Here is a 12,051-nt window from a genome sequence, read left to right as displayed (position 1 = left end):
GGGAGGCGGAAAGAGCGCGGGGGCAAAGACAGACCGAGTGAGTGAGTGAGCGAGCAGCAGAGACGCGGTAAGTCAACACACAGTAATCAACCATGGCGTGCGCCAAACACATAGCAATCCAATGCACAAGTAGAGCTCGATGCGCTCGACGATATGGAATGGACGTAATAGAGCTTGATGTAGCTTCGTAGGCTACTAAAAGCTGGCATGCTTTGCCTGGTTGAGGAGTCACTCCCGTGTGAGCAACGTGAACACAAAACACGCAGGCGGTTGCAGGAACCATGATTATGCAACAACGCAAAGAGACTAAGCACAAGACGAAGTCATGTCTGCTTTTTAATTACACTAATGCGGAAGCGTGAGCCTGGGTGGACAGATCTTTCTCTCTCTCTCTCTCTTTTAGCCTGATGAACATCTCTTAACAAAGATATATCACTCCACAAGTGTTGCTTTACTGCTAGCCTGATCCAAATAATGATCTGTAGCCTACTAAGTGAGCAAAGCCCTGAGGATCCAGAGCATGTTTGTGTTTAATGGTTCTTCCATATAGACAAATTGAGAAATCAAGGTTCTTTGATTTGACATCCAGATTGCTCCCTTTCTCTTAACTCACCCACCCTGTTTTCATTTGCCGTCCACTTCCTGTCCTTATCAACTCTGTTTTTCTTTTTCTTCTCTCTCTCTCTCTCTCTCTGTAACTCTTGTGTAGCTCTGTACTTCCTTGTCTCACTCCAGTCATCTGTTCTGTACCACTTTTTCCTCTAGTGTCTCAGCCTCTTGGCAAGATGTCGTGGTCTCTGGACCTGCTCCCTCTGCCTCCCTGTGTGGAACTGGGTGGGCCTCCCCTGAGTGGTCTTCTGTGGACCCTGCTGCTGCTTTTTCTCTGGTATTGCTACCGTGTCGGCGCTGACCCTCCGTCCTGCTCATCTGGCTCGGCTCACTCTGCTATATCTCGCTCTTCCAGCTGCTCTCAGGTTGAGCCTGGTCATCATTCCACCCCGAAACCTTCCCCTGCGATTGCTGTGGAGAGCGAGGAGGAAGAAGAAGTGAAGAGTTACCTGATGCCAGTGTTGAGCCATGACCTGTTTCCTGCTCAAGCAACAACAGGAAGCAGAAAGTTGTACACAGCACTGCAGGATTATGCCAAGCGGTACAGTTGGGCCGGCATGGGCCGCATCCACAAGGGCCTGCGCATCCAGGTCAGACACATATAGAAGAAAGCATTTAGGATTACTTGTAATTTTTAAAAGTAGCATGTATCTCCCCCACCCCCCAAAATCAATAGCAGCAGTGCTTAGGACTATCACACAGTTACAAAGAGAAAACAGTATACTTGTTTATGCCATTTCATGCCCTACACTCTCAGAAAATAAAGTACATTGTTGTATCTTTAGGGATACAATGGCTTGTCACTGGGGCAGTACCCTCTAAGGCAGCGTTTCTCAACCTTTTTTCAGTCACGGCACCCTTCAGACATATGCAAATTCTCAAGGCACCCCCATATAAAATACACGCAGTCACGCTGACCCCGGCAATGATGTTGTTACATGGGAAAGGGGGCCGTGAGACAAATTTTGATGATGCATGAGGCGGCGATGATTTGCATTAGTGTAACTATCGGTTTTTTTGGAATTTTAATTAATTCTATTTATTTCAATGTTAGAATATATAATTTTTTGATGGCACCCCTAACAAAGCCAGAAGGCACCCCAGGGTGCCGCAGCACCCCGGTTGAGAAAGGCTGCTCTAAGGTACTTATTTGTACCCTTTATATACTGTTTGGGAACATGTTTGTCCCTTTTTGGCCCTAAAAAGTTACACATAGTTACCCTGAGGTCCAATAATGAACCCTAGAGGGTACATTAGTGTAGATTGTACCTTGGGGTTACAGAAATGGACTCCTACTGTACCCCTGTTTCTAAGAGTGTATTTATAACAGCAGCAGTATTTTAGAAAGATTTCAGGATTTAATATCTAGGGATTCCTTAACACAAGAGTGTCAAAGTCATGTCCTAGAGGGCCACAACACGACAAAGATTTCTTTTTCTAGATCAACAAGTTCATGTAACCTTCCTGTACTTTTAGAGTTTAATAAAATATAATATTGTAGGGGCAGCACGGTGGTGTAGTGGTTAGCACTGTTGCTTCATAGCAAGAAAGTCCTGGGTTCGAGCCCAGTGCCTGACGGGGGCCTTTCTGTGTGGAGTTTGCATGTTCTCCCCGTGTCTGCGTGGGTTTCCTCCGGGTGCTCCGGTTTCCCCCACAGTCCAAAGACATGCAGGTTAGGCTAATTGGTGGCTCTAAATTGACCGTAGGGGTGAATGTGAAGATGTGTGAATGGTTGTTTGTCTCTATGTGTCAGCCCTGTGATGACCTGGTGACTTGTCCAGGGTGTACCCCGCCTCTCACCCATAGTCAGCTGGGATAGGCTCCAGCTTGCCCGCAACCCTGCACAGGATAAGTGGTTATGGATAATGGATGGATGGATAATATTGTAGGTTCCTGAAATAAAAGTTAGACATAAATGTTGATCCAAGGCATAATGAAAAATGGATGCTTGAGAAGTAATGTTGATGCTGTCTACCATTTCACTGTGTTGAAGAAACAGACAATTTCAGTAACTGGTGGTAGAATTTTTTTTTCCTCTAAATACTGCATTCTTAAAAAGTTTTTTCATTGGTTCCTTGGATGGGTGACTGCTCTAGCTTTTTAAAGAGGTTCTACTGTATCTGGAAAATTTTTGGAAAGGGAAAATCCTCTGTGAGATGTTACAAAAGAAACTTTAAGTGGTCCTGAAGAGGGACAAACTGAGGGAGGCTTTAGGGTGTTAGAAAAGTTTACTTGCTTTTAATAGTCATTGATTTGAGCATAGACACCAAAGACCATCTGTAAACGCTGGCTGCATTGTATATGAAAAAATTTACAGGAAGGGGATGTTCTGAAAATACCAAAATTGACCAGGTTAGTAAACCTTAGTGGTGTATCTATACAGCGCCCTCCACAGTTATTGGCACCCCTGGTTAAGATGTGTTAAAAGCCTTAAAATAAATTCAATTTTTATTGCAGAAGCATAATTTCGCACTGAAAATTGTAACCCTTAACTCAAGTGAATTTAAAAAAAAAATACAAAATCCCTGACTAAGAAATAATTATTTTTCATAAATACCTGTTCCACAATTATTGGCACCCATAACAATTCCTAGAAAATAAATGTAATTGAAGCATTTCTGTCATTTCTACTGTAGTTTATAAAGTTCATCAGAGTATCTAGGAACCTTTAATTAGTAATTCATCACATCCTGTTTCCCTGGGGTATAAATATGATGTGACACAGAGGCCTATTTCTCTTATCCACTCTTCAACATGGGAAAGACAAGAGAACACACCATTCAAGTAAGGCAGATGTGTGTCGACCTTCATAAGTCAGGCAATGGCTACATTCTTGTAGCCACTCGCCTACACCTGCCCATATCTACAGTCAGAGGAATCATCAAGAAGTTTAAAACAACTGGAACAGTGGCAAACAAGCCTGGACGAGGATGCAAGTTTATCTTGCCACCACACACAGTGAGGAGGATGGTAAGAGAAGTAAAAAGTTCTCCAAAGCTCACTGTTAGAGAATTGCATCAAAGAGTAGCATCTTGGGGTCACAAAGTCTCCATAACAACCATCAGGCGCTATCTACATGCCAACAAGCTGTTTGGGAGGCATGCATGGAAAAAGCCTTTTCTCACTTACAAGCATAAATGTAAATGTCTGGAGTTCGCCAAGCGGTACTGGGACTTCAACTGGGACCATGTGCTTTGGTCAGCTGAGACCAAGATAGAGCTTTTTGGCAACAAACACTCTAATACATCACAAAAGATGAGTATGCGGAAAAGCACCTCATGCCCACTGTGAAGTACTGGGGAGGATCGGTGATGCTGTGGGCCTGTTTCTCTTCCAAAGGCCCAGGGAACCTTGTTAGGGTGCATGGCATCATAAGCTCTTTGAAATACCAGGACATTTTAAATCAAAATCTGGTGGCCTCTGTCCGAAAGCTGAAGATGGGTCGTCACTGGGTCTTTCAGCAAGATAATGACCCTAAACATGTGGCCAAATCTACACAAAAATGGTTCACCAGACACAAAATCAAGCTCCTCTCATGGCCATCTCAGTCCCCAGACCTCAACCCAATTGAAAACCTGTGGGGTGAGCTGAAGAGGAGAGTGCATAGGAGAGGACTCAGGACTGTGGACGATTTAGAGAGATTGTGCAAAGAGGAATGGTCGAATATCCCTCTCTCTGTATTCTCCCATCTTGTGAAATGTTCTAGGAGAATATTAAGTGCTGTCTTGTTGGCAAAAGGGAGTTGTACAAAGTGTTAACATCAGGGGTGCCAATAATTGTGGCACACATCATTTCATGTAAAAGAATTATTTCTTAATGTGGGATTTTTTTCCCACTGAATAAATGCACTTGAATTAAAGGTTGGATTTTTCTCTTTTTTTGCATTGTTGTCCCATATTATTTTTTAAAAAATGAATTTATTAGAAGCCTAAGAACATGTCTTAACGAGGGGTGCCAATAATTGTGGAGGGCGCTGTATACAGTACCAGTCAAAAGTTTGGACACAACTACTCATTTATAGGCTTTTCTGCATTTTGACTATTTTCTACATTATAGAACAATATTACATTACAGGCATTTAGCAGACACTTTTATCCAGAGCGACATACATTATGTTGAACAATTTTTAATTAATCTGCATGTCTTTGAAGTGAGAGGCAATTCACGCAGACACTGAGAGAACATGCAAACTCCATGCAGAAAGAGCCCCATTGGTCATGAGGTTCGAACCCAGAACCTTCTTGTTGTGAGGTGACAGTGACAATCAACAATACTGAATGCATAAAAATTATGAAATAACATATAGCGCATACAACCCCAATTCCAAAAAAGTTGGGACAGAGTGCAAATTGTAAATAAAAACTGAATGCAATAATTTACAAATCTCAAAAACTGATATTGTATTCACAATAGAACATAGACAACATATCAAATGTCGAAAGTGAGACATTTTGAAATTTCATGCCAAATATTGGCTCATTTGAAATTTCATGACAGCAACACATCTCAAAAAAGTTGGGACAGGGGCAATAAGAGGCTGGAAAAGTTAAAGGTACAAAAAAGGAACAGCTGGAGGACCAAATTGCAACTCATTGGTCAATTGGCAATAGGTCATTAACATGACTGGGTATAAAAAGAGCATCTTGGAGTGGCAGCGGCTCTCAGAAGTAAAGATGGGAGAGGATCACCAATCCCCCTAATTCTGCGTCAACAAATAGTGGAGCAATATCAGAAAGGAGTTCGACAGTGTAAAATTGCAAAGAGTTTGAACATATCATCATCTACAGTGCATAATATCATCAAAAGATTCAGAGAATCTGGAAGAATCTCTGTGCGTAAGGGTCAAGGCCGGAAAACCATACTGGGTGCCCGTGATCTTCGGGCCCTTAGATGGCACTGCATCACATACAGGCATGCTTCTGTATTGGAAATCACAAAATGGGCTCAGGAATATTTCCAGAGAACATTATCTGTGAACACAATTCACCGTGCCATCCACCGTTGCCAGCTTAAACTCTATAGTTCAAAGCAGAAGCCGTGTCTAAACACGATCCAGAAGCGCAGACGTCTTCTCTGGGCCAAGGCTCATTTAAAATGGACTGTGGCAAAGTGGAAAACTGTTCTGTGGTCAGACGAATCAAAATTTGAAGTTCTTTATGGAAATCAGGGACGCAGTGTCATTCGGACTAAAGAGGAGAAGGACGACCCAAGTTGTTATCAGGGCTCAGTTCAGAAGCCTGCATCTCTGATGGTATGGGGTTGCATTAATGCCTGTGGCATGGGCAGCTTACACATCTGGAAAGACACCATCAATGCTGAAAGGTATATCCAGGTTCTAGAGCAACATATGCTCCCATCCAGATGACGTCTCTTTCAGGGAAGACCTTGCATTTTCCAACATGACAATGCCAAACCACATACTGCATCAATTACAGCATCATGGCTGTGTAGAAGAAGGGTCCGGGTACTGAACTGGCCAGCCTGCAGTCCAGATCTTTCACCCATAGAAAACATTTGGCGCATCATAAAACAGAAGATACGACAAAAAAGACCTAAGACAGTTGAGCAACTAGAATCCTACATTAGACAAGAATGGGTTAACATTCCTATCCCTAAACTTGAGCAACTTGTCTCCTCAGTCCCCAGACGTTTACAGACTGTTGTAAAGAGAAAATGGGATGTCTCACAGTGGTAAACATGGCCTTGTCCCAACTTTTTTGAGATGTGTTGTTGTCATGAAATTTAAAATCACCTAATTTTTCTCTTTAAATGATACATTTTCTCAGTTTAAACATCTGATATGTCATCTATGTTCTATTCTGAATAAAATATGGAATTTTGAAATTTCCACATCATTGCATTCCATTTTTATTTACAATTTGTTCTTTGTCCCAACTTTTTTGGAATCAGGGTTGTATATGGAATTATGTGGTAAACAAAAAAAGTGTTAAAAAAGTAAATTTGTTTCATATTCTAGATTCTTCAAAGTATCCAGCGTTTACCTTGATGACGCTTTGCACACTATTGGCATTATCTTAACCAGCTTCATGAGGGAGTCACCTGGAATGCTTTTCAATTAACAGGTGCCTCGTCAAAAGTTAATTAGTGCAGTTTCATGCCTTCTTAATGCGTTTGAGAGCAAAGAGTAAAAAAATAAATAATAAAAATACAGTAAATGGCCCTATTCTACAACTGTAGTAATCCATATTATGTCAAGAACCGCTCAAAAATCTAAGAAAAGGAGAAGCAACATCCATCATTACTTTAAGGCATGAAGTGTCTTTTAATTCATAAAAAAAAGAAAACCTTTGAATTAGAAGGTGTGTACAGACAATAGACTGGTACTCGAAGTTATTTACATCTGCTACAGGAGATAGAATGCAAAACTCTAACAAACTGTGATTGTACAGGACTGGAGTCCAAATCAGGAAATTCAGGGCCCTTTTTACTTTTGATATCAGACAAACTTTAGAACATCTGAACCCTACCCCCCCCCTCTCTCTGCTTGACTCTATGCCTTCATCTTATTTAGACTAGGATGAATGATCGCTCCTCCATTCAGAAGCCCCACCTCTTCTACCTTCCCGATGTTCCCAGCATCCCTTTCTTCCCTCGAGATGCTCATCGCCATGACATAGAGGTCCTGGAGGCCAGCTATCCCATAATCCTTGCTGAATTCCAAGCTGTATACCAGAGAGGCATTGACACAAAGCTGGGGTGGATATACCAAGGACCTAAGGTAATAATAAAAATATATATAATAAAGTATAATGTAATTATATAATGTATAATAAAGTCTTATACTGGCTGTCATGCCAGGTTAGAGGATTCAAGCAATACGATAAATCCTTCAGAAATGCTTAAATAATTGAATAACGATTGTGGGCTTGAAGTAAACTGTCATCTTTAGCACAACTTTTCGAACAAATTTCATTTTGAGATTGTCAGCGATCCAAAGTTCCAGGTTTAATCTGCTGTAAATGTGGTTTGGTGGCAAAACTAAGATCTACTAAATATGTATTGAATATTTATTATCTTCATATTATTATTTAATAAGCATCTATCTATCTCTTGCTCTCTCTCACTGTTAGTCTCTCTCCTGTTTGCTTTCACTCACTCGCTTTCATTTACGTCCTCACCATCTCAATCAATAGCTGCACTGCACCACTGAAGTTTTCCTGCGTTTGCTTCATTGTACATGTAAATTCCTCAAAAAAGCTTCACTGGTGTTTAGTGAAACGCCACCTGGTTCTTTTATTCATAAATCATGTTTATGTTTGTCATTTGACTTCTCAGGGTCAAGCACTGTTTCCACTCTACAATGCTGGAGTGTGTGTGGCAAGTAATTGCCGCGCGTGCCCATGTACGTACCGTACCCTCCTCTCCCTCAGAACTTTCATCAGCAGTAACTCCCTGGGCTCAGCAGGGTTCTGGCTTTTGGGCCCTGGGGCCTCACTGGGGGGAACCTACGGGCCCACCAACACACGCCTCCGGTGCCATCTGGGTAAGTGCTAACTCCTTATATACAGTGGAGGAAATAATTATTTGATCCCTTGCTGATTTTGTAAGTTTGCCCACTGGCAAAGATATGAACAGTCTATAATTTTAAGGGTAGGTTTATTTCAACAGTGAGAGATAGAATATCAAAAAGAAAATCCAGAACATCACATTTTATAAAATATATAAATTGATTTGCATTTCGTTGAGTGAAATAAGTATTTGATCCCCTACCAACCATTAAGAGTCCTGGCTCCCACAGACCACTTAGACACTCCTAATCAACTCGTTACCTGCATTAAAGACAGCTGTCTTAAATTGACACCTGTATAAAAGACACCTGTCCACAGAATCAATCAATCAATCAATCAATCAATCAACCAGACTCCAACCTCTCCAACATGGGCAAGACCAAAGAGCTGTCTAAGGATGTCAGGGACAAGATTGTAGAGCTGCACAAGGCTGGACTGGGCTACAAAACCATAAGTAAGAAGCTGGGTGAGAAGGAGACAACTGTTGGTGTAATAGTTCGAAAATGGAAGAAATACAAAATGACCATCAATCGACCTCGGTCTGGGGCCCCACTCAAGATCTCACCTCATGGGGTATCAATGATCACGAGAAAGGTGAGAGATCAGCCTAGAACTACACGGGAGGAGCTTGTTAATGATCTTAAGGCAGCTGGGACCACAGTCACCAAGAAAACCATTGGTAACACATTACGCCGTAATGGATTAAAATCCTGCAGTGCCCGCAAGGTCCCCCTGCTCAAGAAGGCACATGTGTAGGCCCGTCTGAAGTTTGCCAATGAACATCTGAATGATTCTGAGAGTGATTGGGAGAAGGTGCTGTGGTCCGATGAGACCACAATCGAGCTCTTTGGCATTAATTGAACTCACCGTGTTTGGAGGAAGAAAAATGCTAACTATGACCTGAAGAACACCATCCCCACTGTCAAGCATGGAGGTAGAAACACTATGCTTTGGGGGTGTTTCTCTGCTAAGGGCACAGGACTACTTCACCGCATCAACGGAAGAATGGATGCGGCCATGTACCGTAAAATCCTGAGTGACAACCTCCTTCCCTCTGCCAGGACACTGAAAATGGGTCGTGGATGGGTCTTCCAGCACGACAATGACCCAAAACATACAGCCAAGGCAACAAAGGAGTGGCTCAAGAAGAAGCACATTAAGGTCATGGAGTGGCCTCGCCAGTCTCCGGACCTTAATCCCATAGAAAACCTATGGAGGGAGCTGAAGCTCCGAGTTGCGAAGCGACAGCCTCAAAACCTTAATGATTCTAGAGATGACCTGCAAAGAGGAGTGGACCAAAATTCCTCCTGACATGTGCGCAAACCTGGTCATCAACTACAAGAAACGTCTGACCGCTGTGCTTGCCAACAAGGGTTTTGCCACCAAATACTAAGTCTTGTTTGCTAGAGGGTTCAAATACTTATTTCACTCAAAGAAATGCAAATCAGTTTATATCTTTTATATGAAGTTATTTTCTGGATTTTCTTTTTGATGTTTTGTCTCTCACAGTTAAAATAAACCTACCATTAAAATTATAGAATGTTCATTTCTTTGTCAGTGGACAAACTTACAAAATCAGCAAGGGATCAAATAATTATTTCCTCCACTGTAGGGCCATTTACCCCACACAACGGCTAATGCATTAATCATGAAAGAAATAGGTGATTCTTTCTTAGAATATCATAAATAAAGAAACATATAAAAGATGTAGATTTTGAATCTAATTTGAATTCAGAATTACAAGAAATCTCTGTAGCTATTTGACTAAAGCCTCCGATTTTTTTTTTTTAACATAGCTATATGTCCATGAAGCAGACCGCCCAAAAGTGGTTATTTTTCTATACCAGCATGTCCCAAGGTGTTTTATTCCTCATATAGAATAGCATTTTTCCAACTTTCATAAATTCAAAAAATGTTCATCATATTGGCGGCATGGTGGTGTAGTGGTTAGCGCTGTTGCCTCACAGCAAGAAGGTTCTGGGTTTGAGCCCAGTGGCTGATGAGGGCCTTTCTGTGTGGAGTTTGCATGTTCTCCCCGTGTCTGCATGGGTTTCTTCCGGGTGCTCCAGTTTCCTCCACAGTCCAAAGACATGCGGTTAGGCTAATTGGTGGCTCTAAATTGACCATAGGTGTGAATGGTTGTTTGTCCCTATGTGCCAACCCTGTGATAATCTGACAACTTGTCCAGGGTGTACCCCGCCTCTCGCCCATAGTCAGCTGGGATAGGCTCCAGCTTGTCTGCGACCCTGCACAGGATAAGTGGTTACGGATAATGGATAGATGTTCATCATACATCATATGTTTTATCTATTTCCAATTACATCTGTAGCATTAAATACACATAAGACAAATGTCATGTTCACCAAGAAACAACAAAGCCATCCATCCTGACAACTTGCTTGTGTAGGAAAAGGTAAAGGAACAGCTTTACCTCTGACTATTACAAAGGATCGACATTGGCGAGGCTTTCTAAGAAAACATCATATCAACAATTACACGTTTATATTAACAAATCCCACATGTCCCTCAGGTCTCCAGACTCCTGCACAGTGTGAACTGGTGGTAGGGGGTGAGCCGCAGTGCTGGTCTGAGGGACACTGCCTCCTAGTGGACGACTCCTTCCTGCACACCATCTCGCATAATGGTAAGAGCTGAAATGACGACCGAATTAAAAACCCAGAAATAATAAGTAAACATCATTAAAATGTCAATACAGGTCATAAAAATGCATAGATGCAGCATTAGGTCTGTTGAACCTTGGACTATAGGTGTCCTATTGTGTCCACTAGGTGGCGCTGAAGATGGTCCAAGGGTGATTTTCAGTGTCGATCTGTGGCACCCAAATGTTGCTGCAGCAGAAAGACAGGCTCTGGACTACATCTTCAGTCCTGAACAGTAATCAACTACATATCTCCGAGTTCACCAGTTACATGCAGAGATGGAGCCTAAGTGCATCTCATTCAGTTTCAGCTGATCTCTTCTCTAAACTACCAAAAAGAAATATGGAGACAAATTGGACGTATCTTTCCATTACGTGATACGTTGACTGTATGTAACAGTACTGTATTTTTCCCAAAACGTACCGAAAAAGAAAAGTTTCTCTTCCCGATGAAAGTTCCTCTAGGTAGAAGCAAGACCAAGCACACATTTGTATCCAACTAAGCCTCTCTCTAGAGCTCTTTATCTAACACTTTCACAAAACCTGCGAACAATAGACCAGCTCGACTTTTCAATATCTTCATATCTCTTTTTGCTTTGTGCCTGTCTCGATAACTCCAATCTCCTGTTATATCATTTTGTGCCTGATTTGTTCACTTGATCGTGACCTTTTTCTCTGATATATATACTGTGATTCAAGCTATTCTGTCAGTACTGTATGTACAGTAGTGCTTGAAAGTTTGTGAACCCTTTAGAATTTTCGATATTTCTGCATAAATTTGACCTAAAACATTGTCAGATTTTCACACAAGTCCTAAAAGTAGAGAAAGAGAACTTAGTTAAACAAATGAGACAAAAATATTATACTTGGTCATTTATTTATTGAGGAAAATGATCAAATATTACATATCTGTGAGTGGCAAAAGTATGTGAATCTTTGCTTTCAATATCTGGTGTGACCCCCTTGTGAAGCAATAACTGCAACTAAACGTTTCCGGTAACTGTTGATCAGTCCTGCGCACCGGCTTGGAGGAGTTTTAGCCCATTCCTCCATACAGAATAGCTTCAACTCTGGGATGTTGGTGGGTTTCCTCACATGAACTGCTCGCTTCAGGTCCTTCCACAACATTTCGATTGGATTAAGGTCAGGACTTTGACTTGGCCATTCCAAAACATTAACTTTATTCTTCTTTAACCATTCTTTGGTAGAACGACTTGTGTGCTTAGGGTCGTTGTCTTGCTGCATGACCCACCT

The 12,051-nt window shown here is 41.7% G+C and overlaps 1 protein-coding gene across 1 annotated transcript; it reads left to right on the top strand.

Moving 5' to 3' along the window:
* Nucleotides 1-11,037, top strand: asphd1 (aspartate beta-hydroxylase domain containing 1). The gene is made up of 6 exons (XM_060902647.1): nt 1-67; nt 766-1,199; nt 7,142-7,348; nt 7,906-8,113; nt 10,669-10,782; nt 10,928-11,037. Exons 2-6 carry the CDS (start codon nt 786-788, stop codon nt 11,035-11,037), a joined length of 1,053 nt encoding a protein of 350 aa, XP_060758630.1. The 5' UTR covers nt 1-67; nt 766-785.
* The last annotated feature ends 1,014 nt before the right edge of the window (nt 11,038-12,051 follow it).

The sequence above is a fragment of the Neoarius graeffei genome, chromosome 20 (genome assembly GCF_027579695.1).
Source record: "Neoarius graeffei isolate fNeoGra1 chromosome 20, fNeoGra1.pri, whole genome shotgun sequence".
NCBI lineage: Eukaryota > Metazoa > Chordata > Actinopteri > Siluriformes > Ariidae > Neoarius > Neoarius graeffei.
Note: the sequence above shows the minus strand (reverse complement) of the source record. Positions and strands in the feature narration are given on the sequence as shown.

Bases quoted from the DNA above. Each gene is read 5' to 3' on its own strand.
- asphd1 (XM_060902647.1), top strand. From the start codon at position 786: ATGTCGTGGTCTCTGGACCTGCTCCCTCTGCCTCCCTGTGTGGAACTG. The intron at 7,349-7,905 runs GTAATAATAAAA...TTGACTTCTCAG, and splicing joins GGATATACCAAGGACCTAAG to GGTCAAGCACTGTTTCCACT. The intron at 8,114-10,668 runs GTAAGTGCTAAC...CATGTCCCTCAG, and splicing joins ACGCCTCCGGTGCCATCTGG to GTCTCCAGACTCCTGCACAG.